Source organism: Papio anubis, chromosome 9 (genome assembly GCF_008728515.1).
Source record: "Papio anubis isolate 15944 chromosome 9, Panubis1.0, whole genome shotgun sequence".
Taxonomy (NCBI): Eukaryota; Metazoa; Chordata; class Mammalia; order Primates; family Cercopithecidae; genus Papio; species Papio anubis.
The window spans coordinates 106,164,279-106,188,787 of NC_044984.1; the positions used below are offsets into that span (position 1 = coordinate 106,164,279).

Here is a 24,509-nt window from a genome sequence, read left to right on the forward strand (position 1 = left end):
TGGGTGCTTGGGATAGGGGATGATAGAGGATACCAGATCCATAGATTATATAACCTTGATAGTGCCCATAACTCACTGTGTGAGCTTGACAAGCTCCATAACCCTGATGCACAGTTTTTCAGAAGGGAGTTTGTGTAGCGATCTTGCTGGGTCCTCCTATCAATATCCCTTCATCATAGGGCTTTAGTCTGCCCTCCTAGGGATTAATTCCTTTCTAGTCATTTATTCCATAGTTATTTACTGTATGTTGAGAACCTTTACCAAGAATTGGACACAGGGGTAGACATGAAGACTTTCCAAGCCTGGCACATTCACTGGGTAGAGGCCTTGTTTTCGTGTCTGAACTTAGCCTGATATACTAGCTGCTCAGTGAGTGTGTATTACATGAACAATGAGTATGTATTACATGAGCAAATATCCTATTCCTATATACTAGCAAGCAGGATTCTTGTGCTACATATGGTCTATCAGATTTTCATTGCAACAAAACAATGTAAAAGTCTTATGGATTTTGATTTTTTTTTTTTTTTTTTTTTTGAGATGGAGTTTCATTCTTGTCGCCCACGCTGGAGTGCAATGGCATGATCTTGGCCCACAGCAACCTCCGTCTCCTGGGTTCAAGCGACTCTCCTGCCTCAGCCTCCTGAGTAGCTGGGATTACAGGCTTGCGCCACCACGCCTGGCTAATTTTGTATTTTTAGTAGAGATAGGGTTTCTCCATGTTGGTCAGGCTGGTTTTGAACTCCCACCTCAGGTGATCCTCCCACCTTGGCCTCCCAAAGTGCTATGATTACAGGCATGAGCCACTGCGCCTGGCAGGATTTTGACTTTCTTAAGGTCTGCAGCTGGTTTCCTGTTTTACCTGTGGAACCCTGCAAAAATGAATTTTAGACTATCACAATTTAAATATGTGACTTTCGGCCGGGCGCGGTGGCTCACGCCTGTAATTCCAGCACTTTGGGAGGCCGAGGTGGGCGGATCATGAGGTCAGGAGATCGAGACCATCTTGGCTAACACGGTGAAGCCCCATCTCTACTAAAAATACAAAAAATTAGCTGGATGTGGTGGCAGGCACCTGTAGTCCCAGCTACTCGGGAGGCTGAGGCAGGAGAATGGCATGAACCCTGGAGGTGGAGCTTGCAGTGAGCCGAGATCACACCACTGCACTCCAGCCTGGGCGACAGAGCGAGACTCCATCTCACACACACACAAAAATAAACAAATAAAAAATAAATATATGACTTTCTTGCCTATAACCCCAGCTATTTGGGAGGCTGAGGCAGGAGGATTGCTTGAAGTCAGGAGTTTGAAACCAACCTGGGCAACATAGCGAGACCTTGTCTCTAAAAAAAGAAAAAAGAAAAAAATTAGCCACATGTTGTGGTGTGCGCCTGTTTTCCTAGCTACTTGGGAGGCTGAGGTGGTAGGATCATTTGAGCCCAGGAGTTCAAGGCTGCAATGAGAAATGATCACACCGCTGCTCTCCAGCCTGGGTGACAGAGTGAGGCCGTCTTTTTTTTTTTTTTTTTTTTTTTGAGATGGAGTCTTGCTCTGTTGCTAGGCTGGAGTGCAGTGGCACAATCTCAGCTCACTGCAGTCTCCGCCTCATGGGTTCAAGCAGTTCTCCTGCCTCAGCCTCCCGAGTAGCTAGGACTGCAGGCGCGTGCCACCATGCCCAGCTAATTTTTGTATTTTTTTTTTTTTGAGACGGAGTCTCGCTCTGTCGCCCAGGCTGGAGTGCAGTGGCGCAATCTCGGCTCACTGCAAGCTCCGCCTCCCGGGTTCACGCCATTCTCCTGCCTCAGCCTCCGGAGTAGCTGGGACTACAGGCGCCCGCCACCTCGCCTGGCTAGATTTTTGTATTTTTTTAGTAGAGACGGGGTTTCACCGTGTTAGCCAGGATGGTCTCAATCTCCTGACCTCATGATCTGCCCGTCTCGGCCTCCCAAAGTGCTGGGATTACAGGCTTGAGCCACCGCGCCTGGCCTAATTTTTGTATTTTTTAGTAGACATGGTGTTTCACCATGTTGGCCAGGATGGTCTCGATCTCTTGACTTCATGATCTGCCTGCCTCGGCCTCCCAAAGTGCTGGGATTACAGACGTGAGCCTGGCTGAGACCCTGTCTCTTATAATAAATGAGTGAGTGAATGAATTAATTAATTAAATTCTTTTTTATCTAAAAGCATATGGCAACAGAAGCTAACATGCAATAGCCAGGAATTCCATTACAACTTTCATTAAACTGTAGAGGCTCTATCTTAAACTGCTGAAAGTTATTTATATCAGAAATATACTTACATAATGAATATGACACAATATATCTGTACACAAAATGGTGCTGTTGGAAATTAGATGGTTACTATGATATTGATTAATTGCTATTTTTTTTTTTTTTTTTTTTGAGATGGAATCTCGCTCTGTCACCCAGGCTGGAGTGCAGTGGCCGGATCTCAGCTCACTGCAAGCTCCGCCTCCCGGGTTCACGCCATTCTCCTGCCTCAGCCTCCCGAGTAGCTGGGACTACAGGCGCCTGCCACCTCGCCCGGCTAAGTTTTTGTATTTTTAGTAGAGACGGGGTTTCACTGTGTTAGCCAGGATGGTCTCGATCTCCTGACCTCGTGATCCGCCCGTCTCGGCCTCCCAAAGTGCTGGGATTACAGGCTTGAGCCACTGCGCCCGGCCTTAATTGCTATTTTTTTTGAACTTTTAAGTCTCAGTTTATTCAGTTATTCCAATAATGTAATCAACTTGTTCAGGGATATAGGCCTCTATAGCTTGGCAGCATATATCTGACTAGTCTTTCTAGAATCTCATAAAATATACTTGACCATTGTAGCAAAGAGGCATTTAGTAATTGAAGCATTTTGAAAGAATATCTTCCTCTCAGATTCCCCCAAAAGCATTGATTGTCTATGGAAATGTACCTTGTAGATGAGCTGAATAATTTCCTTTTATCCTGAAGTCTTTGCTTTCTTGTTGGAAAATTGGAAAGCAGTGTATAACTGAGTCATTGTCATTTAGACAAAATGTCTAGTTATAAAGCCTTGTAGAACACAAAGTTCTGCTTATCAGATTCTTTTAGAAGATGAGCTGTTGAGCAACAGGTCGTCTGTTGTCCCATCTCTGCTTATTCAGCTTGTTAACTGGGGAATCATTCTCTGTCCTCTCCCTTTTTTTATATTAATAGGAAACTTCCATTTTAGAAGAATACAGTATCAATTGGACTCAGAAGCTGGGAGCTGGAATTAGTGGTCCAGTTAGGTAAGCGATCCATATGAGAAACTATGGCAAAATGTTGGCATGTGCAAACTCTGAGAAGGGCCATTTGAAATACATCCTGAATTAGATACATCAAGTGTGCCAGGTTTGAGAAATTGGCTGAATTTAACAAGTACAGGTTTTTATGTTAGGCTTTTTCTCATGTATTTAGAAATTAGTTAAGAGTGACTGAGTCGCATGGTCTTTTTATAGAGTCATTTAAGATGTCGAGACTGGCCAGGCGCAGTGGCTCATGCCTGTGATCCCAGCACTTTGGGAGGCTGAGGCAGGCGGATCATGATGAGGTCAGGAGATCGATACCATCCTGGCTACATGGTGAAACCCCGTCTCTACTAAAAATACAAAAATTAGCTAGGTGTGGTGGTGCTCGCCTGTAATCCCAGCTACTCGGGAGGCTGAGGCAGGAGAATCGCTTGAACCAGGGAGGCAGAGATTGCAGTGAGCTGAGATCATGCTACTGCACTCCAGCCTGGTCACGGAGTGAGATTGTCTCAAAAAAAAAAAAAAAAAAATGTGGAGACTCTGGGGCCACTGTGAGAGTCACCTGTAGCCAGCTGAGGCCATTATTTGTTCATTGACCCACAGCAGCAAGTTGCTGTTGCATGACTTAGAAGCTGAGGCCTGAGCATTGGCTGCTGGGCAGAGGGGTGAGATGCTTCTTCGCCCTCACCTGCCATCCTTGGGGGCAAGTTTGTTCTGATGCACCTGGCCATATCCTTGATGAGAAGTATAAATGTCAAAGAAAAAATGTGTTAAATTAATTTTCATTCTAACATATATGATCTCTGATTGATTTTTTCCCTCCAAATCTAGAGTCTGTGTAAAGAAATCTACTCAAGAACGGTTTGCACTGAAAATTCTTCTTGATCGTCCAAAAGCTAGAAATGAGGTATGCTTTATTGCCTCGACTTAAATACTTGAAGTGCCTAAGAATTGTTCTTTTGCAAGTAAGGCGGCTTCCTAGAGAGAATACAGTGATGCATAAAAAGTTTTATGTCCAAAGTTTACTTCTCTTCCCCATTAATGCTATTATTGTAAAGTAGTCCTAGATCTGTCAAAGGCCATTGAGTCATTTCCTTTCAGCCACCTCTTGTTCTTTTAAAATTAATGTGATTCTTGTACCCTCATGTATTCAGATTTACCTCAGTTTTGCTTATTGAAAAAGATACTTAAAGGTGGAGATAAAATAGCACGAGGAAGGGTCAGGTGAATGGTGTATAAAAATGATGCTACAGGAGGACTCTGAGGATGTTTCCAGTTTGTTTCTTCTTTTTGAGACGGAGTTTCGCTCTTGTTGCCCAGGCTGGAGTGTGATGATGCAGTCTCTGCTCACTGTAACCTCTGCCTCCTGGGTTCAAGCCTCTCCTGCCTCAGCCTCCTGAGTAGCTGGGATTACAGGCATGCGCCACCATGCATTTTTTGTATTTTTAGTAGAGGCAGGGTTTCTCCATGTTGATCAGGCTGACCTTAACAAACTCCTGACCTCGGGTGATCCATCCGCCTCAGCCTCTCAAAGTGCTGGGATTACAGGCGTGAGCCACTGTGCCTAGCCTTTAGTTTTTAAAAATATACATTGGGTTTTTGTTTCTGTTTGAAACAGGGTCTTGCTCTGTCACCCAGGCCGGAATGCAGTGACACAATCACGGCTCACTGCCGCCTTGACCTCCCTAGGCTCAAGTGATCCTCCTACGTCAGCCTTCTGAGTAGCTGGGACCACAGGCATTTGCCACCATGCCAGGCTAAGTTTTTTTGCATTTTTTGTAGACATGGGGTTTTGCCATGTTGCCCAGGCTGGTCTCAAACTCCTGGGCTCAAGCGATCTGCCCGCTTTGGCCTCCCAAAGTGTTGGGATTACAGGTGTGAGCCACTGACCCTGGCTATACACTGGTTTTAAATTATCTGGATATGGTAATGACATTCTAATAACATGTGCAATGAAGGACTTCTTTTGCATAAAGAGATGTGAATAGGCCGGGCGCGGTGGCTCAAGCCTGTAATCCCAGCACTTTGGGAGGCCGAGACGGGCGGATCACGAGGTCAGGAGATCGAGACCATCCTGGCTAACACGGGGAAACCCCGTCTCTACTAAAAAATACAAAAAACTAGCCGGGCGAGGTGGCGGGCGCCTGTAGTCCCAGCTACTCGGGAGGCTGAGGCAGGAGAATGGCGTAAACCCGGGAGGCGGAGCTTGCAGTGAGCCGAGATCCGGCCACTGCACTCCAGCCTCGGCGACAGAGCGAGACTCTGCCTCAAAAAAAAAAAAAAAAAAAAAAGAGATGTGAATAATTTCTAAAATGAAATGAGATGTTTGCCAGATTTTCATTTGCAAATAAATGGAACAGTAGGAAGTCAACCTGTAGGTGAGGTTTTATTCATGGAGAAAGCCTTCTTAAGGAGATAATCTTTTGAAAACACTGGCTTTTTACATCATTCTGGGTGATTAAGTTTTTATTGTAATTGGCTTGTATCTAGTGTGGTCAGTTTTTGGAGAGAAAATGTTGGTATCGCCTACCTATGGAAACATTTCCTCTGTTCTCTTTAAGGTACGTCTGCACATGATGTGTGCCACACACCCAAACATAGTTCAGATTATTGAAGTGTTTGCCAACAGTGTCCAGTTTCCTCATGAGTCCAGCCCTAGGTAAGACTACACAGTGTCATCATCATATGCCCATATGTAGGCCAATGTGTAGTGGAGTCATCCTCTCTTTTATGTGCTCTCTCCCCTTCCCTCTCCTTCCTCCTCCTACCCTCCCTTCCTGTGCCCTTCCTTCTCCCCCTTCCCCTCCATCTCCCTTTTTGTAATTTGGAAAATGTCAAGCATTTGTGAAAGCAGACAGAATTATGTAATGAATCCCCAAGTTCTCATGATCCATCCTCAACAGTAATCCTCTCGTGGCCAGTCTAATTTCATCTATGCCCTTACCACTCTTCAGGTCACCTGATTATTCTGATTACTTTCTCATTTCAGGAAAGCATTTAATGTGGAATATAAACAGATTCTGTTTCAAATCAGTGAAAGGGACCCAAATATTATTCTAGGCAAAGTCTTAGAGGCTGATAAAACAAAAAGCTTTTATTATTGCTTAGTCTGACTTTTCTTTTAAAGAAAGAAATCAACAGTATTCTTTCAGTTAACAAATGTTTGGCAAGCATATTGGGTGGCATTCTAAGTCTCTTTGATGAAATTCAAAATTAAATAAGGTATGGTTTTTTTGGGGAAGACTGAGATGTAAACCCATCATCATAGCAGTGCAATAGGCACTAAAGACAGGCATCCCTAAAATATTCTAAGCTTACAAAGGAGAGGAGCTGCTAACTATAGTCTGGGAGGAGAGGTGTCTCACAGAGGCTGTGTGGAAGCTAGGACTTGAAGGAAGGGTAGGAATTTTCCAGATGGAAAAAGAGGATAGAATTTTAAAACTAAATGGGAAATCAAACGATTATTTTTCACAACTGTGCTCTGTTGGTGAAAGCATTTGGATGGAAGCTGGAAGCATATATGAAAGAATGGTAGCCAAAAATCACATTAAAATTTTTTTTTTCCAGAACATGAGAATTTTTGCTCTTAGTAACTGTGTTACCCTGGACTTAGGAAGTTGTTACACACTTTGTAGATGCAGTATCTTTAGGTCAGCTTCTTAATGTTTCAGGGTTTTTTTGTTTCTTTTTCTTTTCTTTTTTTTTTTCCTTTTTTTTTAACTTAACAAAATCAAATGCTTTCAAACAGGGCCCGACTCTTAATTGTAATGGAGATGATGGAAGGGGGAGAGCTATTTCACAGAATCAGCCAGCACCGGCACTTTACAGAGAAGCAAGCCAGCCAAGTAACAAAGCAGGCAAGTTAACCCCAGGTACCAATCAAACTGCCAACAAAGTTGGTTAACAAGCGCAATTTCATTGGGGGGAAGAAAAGAAAACTTAAAGAAAATCTCTATTTGACTTCTCATTGCCTGCTTTGTTATGTAATCAGAAAAGATGTTTTGACAGGAGAAATGTGACCCCTTTTATACTTGGGGGTGGGGGTACTGTGTTCTTAATTGGTTGTCAACTGTTTCCTGAGGCTGCTGTGAGATTTCAATAAATTCTGGGAGGAAGGCGACCTTAACTGCTTTGTAGACTGCAGGTATCTTTAGGCATGTAGCTACCAAGTACTGGTATTGGACTTTGCGATAAAATGCTGCTGATACCACCTGAAAGATTGTATGGTATAAAAATATATTCTAAGAGAATTGTACATAAGATGCTTCCTGCATGTGAGCCACCTTTCTGTGATTTCTTCAGATTTAATAATATCCTAAGATCTTTGTAATTCTGGATTATTCCTGGTTATATTCTATTTTGACATCACATTTTATTGCTATAGAAATGATTTATGTCATGAACAATACGAGGAATCCAACTGATAATCACTTCCTGCAGAGGTGAAAAGCTAAACCCTCAAGGGTTATCTTCAGAATACCAAGCAAGCAAAGCAAAGAGAATTAGGAAGCACAGCCCAATTGCTTCTTAATAAAAAGTTCTTCCAAGTTTCCCATGAACCTTAAGCATTTTTGGATGCCTCCTTTCTGGTAGGGAGGAACTGATACTTGGATTGCTGAGAAAATTCCATATTGAGAGTTAAAGAACATGTAGAATCTGTTCTTTCTGTTTGATTTTAAAAATTAGACCTTTAATTTTTTCAAATATTAGGATTAAAGGATGAGCTCTGATAATCTTCTATAAAATAAAACCCCTTCAAATTCACATAAACAGGCAACATTTTCAACAAGCATGATGAGCAAAATGAGTTTCCAGTATTAGTTGGAAAAACCCAGTCAGCTGGTTTCTTGACTCTCAGCTCCCTGGAGAGTGCCATTCTTGTCTGAGCCAGGCCATCCTGCCATCCTGCCGGTAGCCCTGCTATGGGGACCGCGCCTGCTGACCATTGCTCAGCTTAGGTGTTTCTTCTGCAGTGCCTGTCATACCTCAGAGGAATGAAAGTGGGAGCATTTCATTTTCCCATTCCTTACAGGATTTACCCATCAGTTTATTCTGACAAAGAATTGCTGTACCATCATATTTTTCTTTCTGTTTGACAAAATACAAGTTGCAGTTAAACTAAGCTTAATCCATTCTGTTTCTTGGTATTCCAAGTTTTTCTTAATTTCTGCTTTAAAATTGAAACTGAATGCAGTCTTAATGAAGGCTTGTTTTTTAACATCCTGAGTTCTCTACACCAGGTGTATTAAAGAGCGATCTTTTCTAAGAAGTGGCTGTTCCATTGTGTCTTTTTTCAGATAGCTTTGGCTCTGCGGCACTGCCACTTGTTAAACATTGCGCACAGAGACCTCAAGCCCGAAAATCTGCTTTTTAAGGATAACTCTTTGGTGAGAAGACTTGTTTTTCTGCATTTTAGTGCTGCTACTCTTAACATAGTTCAGGAGTGGGTGTGTTTGGAGTGCTCTGAATTCATGGTGCAGAAGCTTTAGGCCAAAGTGCTTCAAACAGCTTGTTTCTTCTACTCGTTCCCTTGGTAGAGACTCAGAGAAGCTGTACTACTGTACTCCCGGCATTGATAATTTTGGATGATACTGATATGTATTTGTGGGACTTATGATTTTGGATATTATTTGGAGGACCTTTGGGAAGGGGCAGGAATCTATATGCTGTTATGTATTATCTTGAAACTTGATTGTTTCATTTGTGTTTTCCCTTTCAGCCCTGTCCCCTGCCCCATGTCCCACCAGATAAGTTGCTCTGGCTGTCACAAAGCTTAATGGCAGATATTAAGAGTGAAGTAGCCCAGACTGATGAGAGGTGAAGGGGCCCTAGGCCAAGACCTTGATGTTAGTGCTGCCCTTACAAGTTCTAAAGCAAAAATAGCTGTGTGAGTGGGTAGGAATTCCTTACTTCTGCATTACTAAGAACAGTTCCTCAGTGTGAATCATTGTCTCCAGACCCGGGGACATGTTATTTTCATAAGCTCACATCTCAGCCAGAAAGAAACTTGTTAGAGCTCAGGGTAACATTCTTGCACCTGGATTTTCCTTTAATGTTTACTGAGCACTCTGGAGCAGTGATTCCCTTTTTTAAAAAATTTCAGGATGCCCCAGTGAAGTTGTGTGACTTTGGATTTGCCAAGATTGACCAAGGTGACTTGATGACACCCCAGTTCACCCCTTATTATGTAGCACCCCAGGTAAGCATGTGCTGTTTCTGTCCTAAGATCTGTCACCAAGCTGCCCATAGACTTGTGTTCCTTCTATTCTACAGCACAAGTAGGCATATATTACAGATGGGAGGGGGAGAACTTAACTTTAGAAACCTACAGATTGCTTTATTTGGTGTAGATCTTTTATTCTTTTAAAATCAACTTTAGCCAGGTGTGGTGGCTCACACCTATAATCCCAGCACTTTGGGAGACTGAGGCGGGCGGATCACAAGTTCAGGAGATGGAGACCATCCTGGCTAACACGGTGAAACCCCGTCTGTACTAAAAAAAAAAATACAAAAAATTAGCCGGACTTGGTGGCACACACCTGTAATCCCTGCTACTCAGGAAGCTGAGTTGGGAGAATCACTTGAACCCCCTCCAAATTTCATGAGCTGAGATGGCACCACTCAGCTCCAAGCTTCATTTCTTTTGCTTAGCATGTTTTTGAGATTCGTCCGTGTTCCTGCATTTATCACTCGTTACTTCCTTTGCATTGCCAAGTAGTATTTCATTATATACTTAAGCTGCATTTGTTTTTTCCATTCACTGACAGGATTTTGGGTTGTTTCTCATTTTTGGCTATTATGAAGAAAGCTGCTAGGAACACTTCATTTAAGGTTTTGGGGGACATGTTCCCCCATGCCCGTATCTTTTTTCCAAAATGGTTATACCATTTTATGCTTCTACCAGCAACATGTAGAGTTCCAGTCATTTCACATTTTTACTAACGCCTCATGCTTGTTGCTTGTCAGCATTTGTCATCTTAGTCATTTTAGTAGGGGGTAGAGTGTTACTTCATTATGGTTTTAATCACGACATTGTCCTGATGGCCACTGTTTCGGAGCACTTTTTGTACAAGTTTATTGGCCATTCTGTTGTGAAGTATGGGCATTCATCTTTTGCCCTTTTGTTATTGTTGGTTTCTTGTTAAAGATTTCAAAATATTCTGGACACAGGTTCTTTGCCATATGTATGTTGTGTTCTTACTGCTACTGTAACATATTGCCACAAACTTAGTAGATAAAAACAACAGAAATGTATTATACTTCTGGAAATGAGAAGTCTGAAATGGTACTCAGTGCTATAATCAAGGTTGTCAGCAGGGCTGTGTTCCTTCTGGAGGCATTTCTTGCCTTTTCCAGCTTCTAGAGGCTGCCTACATCATTTGGCTTGTAGCCTCTTCCTTCATCATCAAAGCCAGTAGCACAGCATCTTCCAGTGAATGTCTCTCTCTATGACTTTGACCCTCTTGCCTGCCTCTCATAAGGACCCTGCTGATCACATTGGCCTTACCTGGATAACTCCCCATTTTAAGATTCTTAACTTAATTATTCTGCAATACAAGGTAACATAATCCCAGGGATTATAACATGGACGTCTTGGGGGGCCCATTATTCTGCCTTCCATATATATATCATGAATATTTATCTCAGTCTATGACTTGCCTTTTAATTTTCTTAATGGCGTTTGAATAGCAGAAGTTTTGAATTTAATGAAGTCTATTTCACCATTTTTTTTTTTTAATGCTTAGTACTTTTTGTTCCTAAGATCCACAAGCATAAATACTTTCTCTGATGTTTTCTTATAAGATGTTATAGCTTTAGGTTTTACATTTGGGTCTGTAATTCGTTTGAGTTTGTGTGTGTATAAAATGAGAGACAAGGTTCTTTTTTTCCCCCTTCAGGGTGTCAAGTTGTTGCAGCATCATTTGTTTTTTACAAATCATCATTTGTAAAAGGATTTGTAAAAGGATTGCATCATTGAATTGCAGTTTTTTATTTGTTTGTTTGTTTGAGACGGAATTTCGCTCTTTTTGCCTGGGCGGGAGTGGTGCAATCTCGGCTCACTGCAAGCTCCGCCTCCCGGGTTCAAGCAATTCTCCTGCCTCAGGCTCCCAAGTAGCTGGGATTATAGGAGCCCGCCACCACATCCTGCTAATTTTTTGTATTTTTAGTAGAGATGGGGTTTCACTATGTTGGCCAGGATGGCCTCTATCTCTTGACCTCGTGATCCACCCGCCTTGGCCTCCCAAAGTGCTGGGATTACAGGTGTCAGCCACTGCGCCTGGCCTGAATTGCAGGTCTTTTCTGGATTCTGTTCTGTTTGTTTAATATATGTATGTGTTTATAGCAAGAGCATCTGGATTATTGTAGCTTTATATTAAGTCTTAAGATTCATTCTTTTTCAAAATTGTTTTGGCTATTGTAGATCCTTTGCATTTCTCTACATTTTAGAATTCACTTCTGTATAACAGAAAAGCCTCCTGGGATTTGACTGGGATTGTATTTAATCTATAGATGAATTTGGAGAGAATTGATATCTTAACAATATAAAAGTCTCCCAATCGATGAACAAGGTATATATCTCTCTATTTATTTAGGTCTTTAATTTTTCTTAAAAATGTTTATACTTCTTAATGTTACAGGTCTTGCACATATTTTCTTAAATTTATCCTTAAATTTTGTTTTTGGATGCTATTGGAAATGGTGTTTTAAAACATTTCAGCTGGGCGTGGTGGCTCACGCCTGTAATCCTAGCACTTTGGGAGGCTGAGGCAGGCGGATCACCTGAGGTCAGGAGTTTGAGACCAGCCTGGCTGGCATGGTAAAACCCCATCTTTACTAAAAATACAAAAATTCGCCGGGTGTGGTGGCTGGTGCCTGTAATCTCAACTACTTGAGAGGCTGAGGCAGGAGACTCTCTTGAACCCGGGAAGTGGAGGCTGCAGTGAGCCGAGATCTTGCCATTGCACTCCAGCCTGGACGACTAGAGTGAAACTGCGTCTCAAAAAAAAAAAAAAAAAATTCATTTTCTAATTTTTTTTTTTTTGAGATGGAGTCTCGCTCTGTCGCCCAGGCTGGAGTGCAGTGGCGTGATCTCGGCTCACTGCAAGCTCCGCCTCCCAGGTTCATGCCATTCTCCTGCCTCAGCCTCCCAAGTAACTGGGACTATAGGCGCCCGCCACCACGCCCAGCTAATTTTTTGTATTTTTAGTGGAGATGGGGTTTCACAGTGTTAGCCAGGATGGTCTCGATCTCCTGACCTCGTGATCCGCCCACCTCAGCCTCCCAAAGTGCTGGGATTACAGGCGTGAGCCACCCACCGCGCCCGGCCATTTTCTAATTTTAACTAGTTTATAGAAATACTAGTTTTTTTTTGTTTTGTTTTGTTTTTGAGATGGAATTTCGCTCTTTGTTGCCCAGGCTGGAGTGCAGTGGCATAATCTCAGCTCACTGCAACCTCTGCCTCCCGGGTTCAAGCAGTTCTCCTGTCTCAGCCTCTGGAATGACAGGCGCCCGCCACCACGCCACCTTGGGTCCCCCAAGATGTCCATGTTATAATCCCTGGGATTATGTTACCTTGTATTGCAGAATACTTAAGTTAAGAATCTTAAAATGGGGAGTTATCCAGGTAAGGCCAATGTATTTTTTGTTCTAAATACAAAAAATAAAAATATTATATTTTTAGTAGAGACAGGTTTTCACCATGTTGGCCAGGCTGGTCTTGAACTCCTGACTTCAGGTGATCCACCCGCTTTGGCCTCCCAAAGTGTTGGGATTATAGGTGTGAGCCACCGCCCCTGGCCATACTAGTGACTTTTTTTTTTTTTTGACATGGAGTCTCACTCTGTTGCCCTGGCTGGAGTGCAGTGGCACGATCTCTGCTCACTGCAGTCTCCGCCTCCCAGGTTCAAGCGATTCTCCTTCCTCAGCCTCCCGAGTAGCTGGGACTACAGGTGCCCACCACCACACCTGGCTAATTTTTTTGGTATTTTTAGTAGAGGCAGGGTTTCACTGTGTTAGCCAGGATGATCTCAATCTCCTGACCTGATCTGCCAGCCTCGGCCTCCCAAAGTGCTGGGATTACAGGCGTGAGCCACTGTACCCAGCCCATACTAGTGATTTTTGTATATTGACTTTGTATCTTGAGACCTTGCTAAATTCATTTATTAAATCTGGTACATTTTTTGTAGATTTATTAGGATTTTTTTTTTTTTTGAGAGCCTAAAAGTGGGCATGCCTCTTCTGTTGCTCGGTCCAAGTATTGGGTTTGAGGGTTAAATCAGTGTACTCAAAAGCTGAGCTGAGTGTGAGTTTTGTTGTTGCTATCATTGTCTTCAGTGCCCCACTGGCATGGGATCCTGTTTGTTACCTTCTGGTTAGGTGAGGTCTGAAATGCCCTTATTTATTTATTTTTATTTTTATTTTTATTTAAATATTCCACTTCTACCCTCAGCCTTGGCCTTGCTAGTGCACCTATACCTCAGAGGGGATCTCTCTTTACAGTCTTGGCGCCCCCTTAGCAGTAGATTGCTGTCAGTTACCGCTTGGTCCCTGCAAGCCTGCAGAAAGAGCGATGGCAACAGGGGACCGAGAGGTATCTCTGTTTCTCTGCTGTTGGGCAGGACCTGTGTTTTTGAGTCTCATTAACATCTGGTGGAAGTCTGTGCAGAAGAGCATGGGAGCAGGCATGAGTCTTCCTTGTTTTCTATGGCTCCTACAGGGTCTGTGCTCTTATCCTAGCCCACATTTTGCCTTTAGCAGTTTGTTAAAAACCTCGCTTAATTCTTTTTACCCAAATAGCATGTGATACCACTTCCTCCTGGGCTCTGCCATAGGTGAGCCAGCGTTCACTCCCCATCTCTCCTTGGAAGGGCCTGACTTAAAGATTTCAGAATAATTGGTTGCCCTGAGACCTGATCCTTGATGGGTTCAAAAAAAGTGATGGGCCAGGCACTGTGGCTCATGCCTATAATCGCAGCACTTTGGGAGGCTGAGGGGGGTGGATCACTTGAGGTCAGGGGTTCAAGACTAGCCTGGTGAACATGGTGAAACCCTGTCTCTACTAAAAATACAAAATATGAGTCGGGCGTGGTGGCAGCCACCTGTAATCCCAGCTTCTCAGGAGGCTGAGGCAGGAGAATTGCTTGAACCCAGGAGGTGGAGGTTGCAGTGAGCAAGCAAAGATTCAGCCTTTGCACTCCAGCCTGGGCGATAGAGCAAGACTGTCAAAAAAAAAAAAAAAAAAAGTGATGATTTTATAATTTATCTTTGACACTTTCCAGCTTTCTATATCCTAGCAGAAATAGAAGTCCAACAATTTGGGTGGAAGGAGGGACCTACCTACCAGGTTCTATGCTTATAACCTGGGTGACGAAATAATCTGTATACCAAACCTCTGTGAAACCACTACAATTCACCTGTATAATTACATGTATAATGCACATATACCCCTGAACCTAAAATAAAAGTTAAAAATAAAGGCCCAACAATTTGATTATGTGTGCACTCTTGTTCCTTTGTTTTTCCTGCCAGGGAGCTCTTGAGCTCCTTGGATCCAAATAAAAATTAGGAAATTTTTCAGACATCTCTTCAACGATTTTTCTACTCCTCTACTTGATTTCTGAGACTTTCAATCAATTACATGTATGTTAGACTGTACAGGGAACTGGAGTTCTGATCTTTTGTATTTTCATCCTTTTTTCCTTTTCTTTCATCCTTTTTTCTTTCTGCTTTCCCTTCCCTTCTGATACATACTCAGTAGTGGCACTGCTGGATGATAAGGTATTTCTAGTTTTAATTTTTTTAGGAACCTTCCCACTGTTTTCCATAGCAGTCATACTAATACGCATTCTTATAAACAGTGTACAAAGGTTCCCTTTTTTCCACATCATTGTCAACACTTATCTTTTATCTTTTTTATAATAGCCATTGTAAAAGGTGTGAGGTAATATTTCATTGTAGTTTTAATTAATTTATTTATTTTTGAGATGGAGTCTTGCTCCCGTCATGCAAGCTGGAGTTCAGTAGCATGATCTCGGCTCACTGCAACCTCCACCTCCCAGGTTCAAGCGATTCTACTTCCTCAGCCTCCCGAGTAGTTGGGATTAAAGGCATGCGCCACCACGCCTGGAGAATTTTTGTATTTTTAGTAGAGATAGGGTTTCGCCATGTTGTTCAGGTTGGTCTCAAACTCCTGACCTCAGGTGATCCACTCACCTTGACCTCCCAAAGTGCTGGGATTACAGGTGTGAGCCACTGTGCCCGGCCTATTTTTTTCTTTAATATTTCTGGCCTACAAATGATTCCATTAGCTCATTTTTTTAATGCAGTGTATGAAAGTTTCAGGTCTTCTACATTTTCACTTGCATTTGGTGTGGTCAGTCTTTAATTTTGGCCATTTTAGTGGATATGTAGTGGTATTTCTTTGTAGTTTTAATTTGCATTCCCTAATGAGTAATGATGTCTGCCATCTTTTCTTTTGTATACACATTTGTGTGTGCACCTGCCTTCTATATATTTTCTTTGGGAAGTGTCTGTTCAGACCTTTTCTGTATCTACAAAATTGGGTTATTATTATTGAATTTGAGAGTTCTTTGTATATTTTGGATATGAATTCCTTTCTTTCTTTTTTTGTTGGGAGACAGGGTATTGCTCTGCCACCCAGACTGGAGTGCAGTGGCACAATCACGACTCGCTGTAGCCTCAACCTCCTGGGCTCAAGCGATCCTCCCACCTCAGCCTCCTTAGGAGCTGGGACCATAGGCATATGCCACCACACCTGGCTAATTAAGAAGTTTTTTTTTTTTTTTTAAATTAAGATATGGGGCCTGACCACGTTGTCCAGGCTGGTCTTGAACTTCTGGGCTCAAGTGATCCTCCTGCCTCAGTCTCCTAACTTGCTGGGATTACAGGCATGATCCACCACATCCAACTGACTTTTTTTTTTTTTAAAACTCTCTCAGGTTGTCAGGAGATGGATACGAATCTTTTACTAGATCTGTGCTTTCCAAAGATTTTCCAGTCTGTGACTTATCTTTTCATTATTTTAACAGTGTCTTTTTGAAGAGCAGAAAATTCTAATTCTCATGAATGCCAGTTTATCGGAAAACATTTTTAGGGCCTGTGCTTTTGGTTTCCCATGTTGAAAATCTTTGTCTAACCCAGGATCAGTCTCCTATGTTTTCTTCTAGAAGTTTTATATAATGTTAGGTTTTACATTTAGGTCTGTGATCCATGTTGAGTCAATTTTTATATAATGCATGAGGTATGGATCCAAGTTCACTTATTAGCATTTGGATATCCAGTTGTTCCAGCACCATTTGTTGTTATGTTTATTTATTATTTACTTATTTAGAAGCGGAGTCTCGCTGTGTCGCCAAGCTAGAGTGCAGTGGCGGATCTTGGCTCACTGCAACCTCTGCCTCCAGGGTTCAAACGATTTGTCTGCCTCAACCTCCCAAGTAGCTGGGACTACAGGCGCATGCCACCAAACCCAGCTAATTTTTGTATTTTTAGTAGAGACGGGATTTTACCATGTTTTCCAGGATGGTCTCGATCTCTTGACCTTGTGATCTGCCCGCCTTGGCCCTCCCAGAGTGCTGCGATTACAGGCGTGAGCCACCGTGCCTGGCCCTGTTGTTCTGTTTTTTTTTTTTGTTTTTTTTTGAGACGGAGTCTCGCTCTGTCGCCCAGGCTGGAGTGCAGTGGCGTGATCTCGGCCACCTCCTGGGTTTACGCCATTCTCCTGCCTCAGCCTCCTGAGTAGCTGCGACTACAGGCGCCTGCCACCACGCCCGGCTAATTTTTTCTTTTTTTTAGTAGAGACGGGATTTCACCGTGTTAGCCAGGATGGTCTCGATCTCCTGACCTCGTGATCCGCCCGCCTGGGCCTCCCAAAGTGCTGGGATTACAGGTGTGAGCCACCGCGCCCAGCCTGTTGTTCTGTTTTTATATATATGTGTTTATGTGTGTGTGTGTGTATATATATATGTATTTTTTTTTTTCTTTTTTTTTTTTTTGAGACAGAATCTCGCTCTGTCGCCCAGGCTGGAGCGCAGTGGCGCAATCTAGACTCACTGAAAGCTCCGCCTCCCAGGTTTACTTAGGCCATTCTCCTGCCTCACCGTGTTAGCCAGGCTGGTCTTGATCTCCTGACCTCATGATCCACCCACCTCGGCCTCCCAAAGTGCTGAGATTACAGGTGTGAGCCACCGCGCCCGGCCGCCATTTTTATCTTTTAAGCCCCACCCTCAGAAGCAACCGTTCATGAAAAAGGCTCTCTTTTTCTCTGCAGGATTGCTTTTGAGCCTTTGTCAAAAATCATTGAACATATATGTGTGAATTTATTTTCGGACTCTTTATTCTATTCCATTGATTTCTTTTTCTGTCTTTACCCCAATACCACACTGTCTTGATTACTGTAGCTTTATAATAATTCTTGAAACCAGGTAGCGTTGGCCCTCCACCTTTGTTCTTCGTTTTCAAAGTTGTTTTTGCTATTCTAACTTCCTTGCATTTCCATGTGAACTTTACAGTCAGCTGTTGATTTCTATAAAAAAGCCTACTGGGAGTTTTGACTGGGGTTGTTTTAGAGCTATCATTCAGTGTGGGGGTGCTGAGATTTTGGTGATACTGAGTCTTCTGACCTATGAGCAAGCTGTATCACTCCATTCATGTTTGTCTCATAATTTTGCTCAGCAGTATGATGTAGTCAGTTTATAGGTCTCTCACATCTTTGTGAGATTTATTCTTAATGTTTAATATTTTTTCTGCTGTTGTGAGTGGTGTTTTATTTTTCAGGTTTAATTAACTCACTTTGTTGTTCTTGTGTAAAAACTCTATGTGGTGGTCATGGTTGGAGCCTAGGTCCTCTGCATGGAGACTTTGGAGTAGGTTTTTTTTTTTTTTTTGAGATAGGATTTTGCTCTTGTTGCCCAGGCTGGAGTGCAGTGGTGCCATCTCGGCTCATCGCAACCTCCACCTCCCGGGTTCACGTGATTCTTCTGCCTCAGCCTCCTGAGTAGTTGGGATTACAGGCATCCACCAACATGCCCATCTAATTTTTGTATTTTTAGTAGAGATGGGGTTTTACCACGTTGGCCAGGCTGGTCTCAAACTCCTGACCTCATGATCTGCCTGCCTTGGCTTCCCAAAGTGCTGGGATTACAGGTGTGAGCCACTGCGCCCAGCCTAGTATAGGTTTTTATAAGATGGTCAGTGAATTTCTATTAGGTGAGATAGCTGCAGGTCTTAGAGATGGCATTGAAGATGGCCTTTGCAAAGTTGCCCAAGATGGCAGTGCAGCCCCTGGCTAAGTGGTAGCAGTTGTATCCCATCCGCCCCAGCTTCATGGGCACAGGGGCTGAGACAGTATCAAGTAGGTCAGTATCAAGTAGGTCTGGCTGTGGGATGAAGTCCCCTAGCACAGAGCCTGTCACTTTTCTGGGAACAGTGTCGGGCTGCTAATGTTGTGTCCCCCTCTGGAGGCCCTCCTCATGGGACATTAGAGAGGTTGGCCCGGATAATGGTCTCACAGTGGCAGTGGCTACCTCCTTGGAGCATTTAACACCTAGACAGACATGACTGTTGTAGTCCCTGATGGTAACAGATGGCTTGAAGCTCATCTGCTGGACAGGTCTGCTTTTGCATAGGCATAAGGGCTATCCCCAGGAAAGAGTCAGTGATCTCAGATTCCCTGATGGGCAGGAAGAAGAGAGAATCTCCTCTAGGAACTTCATCTTCATGTCCTTGACCTGAGTATTTACTTGGCTGATGGGTAAATGACTGGTTGTAAGAAAAAAAGTTTTTGGAAGTGTAGTGTTTATGTGGAGTTTTTTTTTAATGGCTGATTGCCAGTTGTTTACCTCCTTTAGTCTTACAGTAGCGTGTCTCAAGGCAGGTTATCGGGGGTGTGATTTTCAGTAAATGGTCCCCTTTGGTCTGACTCTTAACAGGTACTGGAGGCGCAAAGAAGGCATCAGAAGGAGAAATCTGGCATCATACCTACCTCACCGACGCCCTACACTTACAACAAGGTACAGGAAGAGATACTTCTCTTCATTTGGCCGATGCAGCCCCTCTCCTTTAGTGAGGCGTTTGTGTCCCTCTGGGAGTGTGGCCAGTTCCTTTCTCACCCCTTAATATTCCTGCCCCAGAGAAGCAGCCAGACTCATAGAAAAGTATTTGGAATTCAAGTTTTTGTTTGATGAAATATCAGATAAGGTTCAGCCAGACTCGCAGAAAAGTATTTGGAATTCAGGTTTTTGTTTAATGAAATATCAAAGTTTGTACCCATTTAGCTTTTGCAGCAGTAATTAGGGGCTGTGATCATCATTCAGGTTATTTTTTTGACTGTCCATACAGTCCACTGGCCACACTGAAAAGATATGGTTGGCTTGTGGTTTTGAGGGGGAGGCCATTTCTGAGACACAGACGCTAGAGAACAATTTGTGATCATTTATGGCACCATTCTTTCTTACCCCATAAAATACCCAACTTAGAACAGTATCTGATACACATAGCATGGGCTCCTAAATGTTACTTGGTACTGTGATGGTTCTTAATCTGTAGCCGACATTTTTTTTGTTGTTGTTTTTTAAGACAGTGTCTTGCTCTGTCGCCCAGGCTGCAGTACAGTGGCGTGATCTCAGCTCACTCCAACCTCCACCTCCTGTGCTCAAACGATTCTCCTGCCTCATCCTCCCAGGTAGCTGAGATGATAGGTGCATGCCACTACACTCAGCTAATTTTTGTATTTTTAGTAGAGTCGGGGTTTCTCTGTGTTGGCCAAGCTGATCTCAAACTCCTGACCTCAAGTGATCCGCCTGCCTCAGCCTCCCAAAGTGTTGGAATTACAGGTGTGAGCCACTGCACCCAGCCTGTAGCCCCCATATTGATCCTGTCTGCTTTTTTTTTTTTGAGACAGAGTCTCACCCTGTCACCCCGGCTGGAGTACAGTGGCACAATCTCAGCTCACTGCAACCTCCGCCTCCCCGGTTCAAGCAATTCTCTTGCCTCAGCCTCCCAAGTAGCTGGGATTACAGGCGCCTGCCACCACGCCTGGCTAATGTTTTGTATTTTTAGTAGATATGAGGTTTCACTATGTTGGCCAGGTTGGTCCTGAATTCCTGACCTCAGGTGATCCACTCGACTCGGCCTCCCAAAGAGCTGGGATTACAGGCGTGAGCCACTGCGCCTGGCCGATCCTGTCTATTCTAAAGCACAAGAGGTTTAGGGCCTCTTGAAATAGACCGCGGAGTCACTGAGTAAGTAGATCAGAGAAAAGATGCTACTTGGGGACTTGAGGCTAGATGTAGATGACAGAAGGGGCTGAGAATGGTAAAAAGGCAGTAGGCTGGGACACTTGCTGTGGCTCCACTACTCTTAATCTGTGACATTGGTGAGGTCACTTGGTTTCACTCTTGACAGAGGACCTGAGAGAGGACATGATCTCTGTAGTATTAGTTTCCTTTCTGGAAAGTAAGGGATTGAAGGTCCCTTTCCACCCCTGTAATTTTATTCTGTTCTACAGCATGGGCTGTGTCATCCACAAATATCTACTAGTATAATGTGAAAACATGGACAGGCTGGGCTCAGCAGCTCACGCCTATAATCCCAGCACTTTGGGAGGCCGAGGCAGGTGGATCATAAGATCAGGAGATCGAGACCATCCTGGCCAACATGGTGAAATCCCGTCTCTACTAAAAATACAAAAAATTAGCCGGGCATGGTGGCGGGCACCTGTAATCCCAGCTACTTGGGAGACTGAGGCATGAGAATCGCTTGAACCCAGGAGGCAGTGGCTACAGTGAGCCGAGATCGCGCCACTGCACTCCAGCCTGGCGACAGAGCGAGACTCTGTCTCAAAAAAAAAAAAAAAGAAAACATGAGTGAGAGTACCTGAGACACCCCATTATTCAGCCTTTGCACAGAGCACCACATAGCTGTGGTGTGAGGGGGAGTGTGGGGCCCCAGTGGCAGGCTCACTGGGCTGCCATCTTAGGCAGATACCTCTTTTATCTCGCCATTCAGGAAAGGCTTGAATTGAAGCCTCTGCAAACCCAGTTTTCAAAGCAAATGGAGCTGCATTTAACTAAAATAGGAGTCCTTTCTTTATGCAGTGATTATAGGCCATGGAGTCACCTTACTTCCTGCAGACATGGTACTTGGTAGCAGTTTCCTTTTTTTCACAGTATCTTCCCCCAGAATGGTGTAAGAGCTTGCAAATGGACCTAGTGAGTCCTTCATGGTCAAAGGAATGCATTTAGACCTTCTGTTCTTCCCTCCAGTCCTCTCCATGATCTGTGTACTGCTTTGGGCCTTTACGAAGTGGCCTGTGCTGTATTGTAGGTGAGCCTACCTGTGTCTTAGTTGCTTTGTTTCTACATAGAGGTTTCACAGCCAGCTGGTTTATATCTATTTCTTTTCTGGCTGGGGCAAAGCATCCTGTGCCTGTACACAGGGATCAGATAGGTGCTTGGGCCTAAAGAGTGAGAGTGAAAGTACCTGTACATTTTATCCCAGACTGGCTTTGTATGATGGAATGCATGTATGTAGTATTGGTAGCTTATTGAAAATATGGAGAGAGGCCGGGTGCGGTGGCTCACGCCTGTAATTCAGCACTTTGGGAGGCCGAGGCAGGAGGATCACAAGGTCAGGAGTTTGAGACCAACCTGACCAACATGGTGAAAGCCTGTCTGTACTAAAAACAAATGCAGGCCAGGCGCAGTGGCTCACGCCTGTAATCCCAGCACTTTGGGAGGCCGAGGCAGGCGGATCACAAGGTCAGGAGATCGAGACCATCCTGGCTAACATGGCGAAACCCCATCTCTACTAAAAATACAAAAAATCAGCCGGGCGTGGTGGCGGGCTCCTGTAGTCCCAGCTACTCGAGCTACTCGGGAGACTGAGGCAGGAGAATGGCATGAACCCAGGAGGCGGAGCTTGCGGTGAGCCAAGATTGCGCCACTTTACTCCAGCCTGGGTGACAGAGCGAGACTCCGTCTCAAAAAAAAAAAAAAAAACAAAAATTAGCTGGGCGGCATGGTGGCACGCCTGTAATCCCAGCTGCTCAGGAGGCTGATGCAGGAGAAGCACTTGAACCTGAGAGGCGGAGATTGTAGTGAGCTGAGATTACGCCACTGCACTCCAGCCCGGGCAACAGAGAAAGACTCTGTCTCAAAAAAAAAAAAAAAGGAAAATACGGAGATAAAGACTAGTTCTCCTAAGATTTCCTTCAGCTTTCCTAGTCTCTGTTAAGTGACTCTAGTTTATAGCAGCCTATATATTGCAGGGGCTATCCCTGAGTCTGTCTGTCACGGGGTGTTTCTTTGGGGGCTCTGCTTCTGCTGTGAGTGACCATTTTCTTTTTTTGGTTTCAGAGCTGTGATTTGTGGTCCCTAGGGGTGATTATCTATGTGATGCTGTGCGGATACCCTCCTTTTTACTCCAAACACCACAGCCGGACTATCCCAAAGGATATGCGAAGAAAGATCATGACAGGCAGTTTTGAGTTCCCAGAGGAAGAGTGGAGTCAGATCTCAGAGATGGCCAAAGATGTTGTGAGGAAGTGAGTTCATGGGCTGCTGGGCAGGGAGGCCAAGGAAGCCTCCAGGTGGTGGAGCTCAAGGGAATGTGGGTAGAGAAAAGTCATTGGTTTCCTAGGCAGGCTCCTCCCCGTTTTAATATCACAGAAATCTCTCTGGAGCCTGAGGTGACTCTTCTCAGTGTCCACACCTGGGTGCGAATGAAGCTTTCCTCCCTCCTGTTGCATCCCTAGACTTTGTCCCCAGGGTGTGAACCCAGGTCCCTCCATAGCCAGTCTCTGCACATTAATTCAGGACCCTAAATTATAAACCTGGCGTACTGTCCTTCTTACATGTGAGCCGGCATGTCATTTGGGACAGGTACAATGCCAGGAGGTGAACTAGGTGCTGAGATGACAAACAGCATCCTTGGATGCTGTGGGCATGTGGGTTTGTCAGGCCTGGACCCCACCCTCCACCTTGACACTGCCAGTTGGTTGCTCTGACATATCTTTTATTTTTTATTTTTTATTTTTTTTGAGATGGAGTCTTGCTACGTTGTCCAGGCTGGAGTGCAGTGGTGCAGTCTTGACTCATTGCAACCTCTGCCCCCTAGGTTCAAGTGATTCTTCTGCCTCAGCCTCGGCAGTAGCTGGGATTACAGGCGCCCACTACCATGCCAAGCTTATTTTTGTATTTTAAGTAGAGATGGGGTTTGACCGTGTTGGCCAGGCTTGTCTCAAACTACTGATCTCAAGTGATCTGCCCACCTTCCCAAGTGCTGGGATTACAGGTGTGAGCTACCACACTCAGCTGCTCTGACATATCTTAAGATGGGAAGATTTAGTAAGAATTAGGGCTAGGGAGTGGGTGAGGGAGAGTTGATATTCAGAGTCTTTTGGTAGCTGGAGGACTAGGTAGGAAGTCAGACCTAAATTTGAATATGTTTGTTTTTTCTGCCCACCTGTGTGGGAGGCTGGGTGCCCGTGGACTTAGGCACTGGTCCTGTCTTCCCACTGCTGGGTCTTCACTGAGCAGTGTCTCCCTTGTTGATCTCAGTTTCTTCCTCTGTAATGGGATGAAGGTACGTGTTTAGGGGCAATACCTGGGAACTGTCTCCCGACAGTACAGCCATTTCTCCATGGAAATTACTCCCTTTCAAAAGTGAGCTTGTCCTGTTGATTGGAGGGTGGGGGTTGGGGCCAGGTTCTGTGTGCTGTAAAGAGGAACTGTTTTCTAAAATAGACAAGTACAAGTTTTTAGGAACGTGGGTGCAATGATTAAATCACCATCTGTCTTCACATGCTATTTCCTTGCTGTAATCCCAACTATTTGACCAAAATCTCAATGTCCTAGAAGTAGTTCTTTGCCAGCTTTCTGTAAAATACATTTCCTGTCCCTAGAGCAACACTGATTATCTTTTTGGTTTTGGGATCTTCCAAATAATCCTTACTTTAGAATCTGAAGCCATCTGTTCAGAATGATACAGAGGAAGGTGGCAGACAAGCTGAAGGAGCAGTCAGGCATGTTGTCCTGACATTTGTAATGAGAGATGGAGTTGGAAGGAGGGAACGGGCTGAGATGAGCTAGAAACCACATCACTGGGAATGAACGAAGGCAGACAGCACAGAAGCAACGCCCTGGGCTTAGAAGGAAATGCCATCCCTGTCTCAGAGACTCTAGGTTTTTAGCTTTTGAATGCGTGTGGAATAATGGGCTCATGTCCT

At 44.1% G+C, this 24,509-nt stretch overlaps 1 protein-coding gene across 6 annotated transcripts in view; it reads left to right on the top strand.

Annotated features, from left to right (window-relative positions):
- The window catches only part of MAPKAPK5 (MAPK activated protein kinase 5), a 50,558-nt gene that overhangs the window by 18,154 nt on the left and 7,895 nt on the right, over positions 1 to 24,509 (top strand). For 4 of the 6 annotated variants that reach the window (XR_002515853.1, XM_003907172.3, XM_009181742.3 and 1 more), the window contains exons 2-9: positions 3,189 to 3,262; positions 4,094 to 4,169; positions 5,824 to 5,921; positions 7,011 to 7,119; positions 8,560 to 8,649; positions 9,366 to 9,461; positions 19,213 to 19,293; positions 22,639 to 22,826. Coding sequence is in view for 5 of the 6 variants with exons in the window: in XM_003907172.3 (XP_003907221.1) it covers positions 3,189 to 3,262; positions 4,094 to 4,169; positions 5,824 to 5,921; positions 7,011 to 7,119; positions 8,560 to 8,649; positions 9,366 to 9,461; positions 19,213 to 19,293; positions 22,639 to 22,826 (812 nt within the window). In the remaining variant the exon portion in view is untranslated. The remainder of the gene's footprint in view (positions 1 to 3,188; positions 3,263 to 4,093; positions 4,170 to 5,823; positions 5,922 to 7,010; positions 7,120 to 8,559; positions 8,650 to 9,365; positions 9,462 to 19,212; positions 19,294 to 22,638; positions 22,827 to 24,509) is intronic. The other 2 variants (XM_021922954.1, XM_021922956.2) reach the window with 2 other exon arrangements.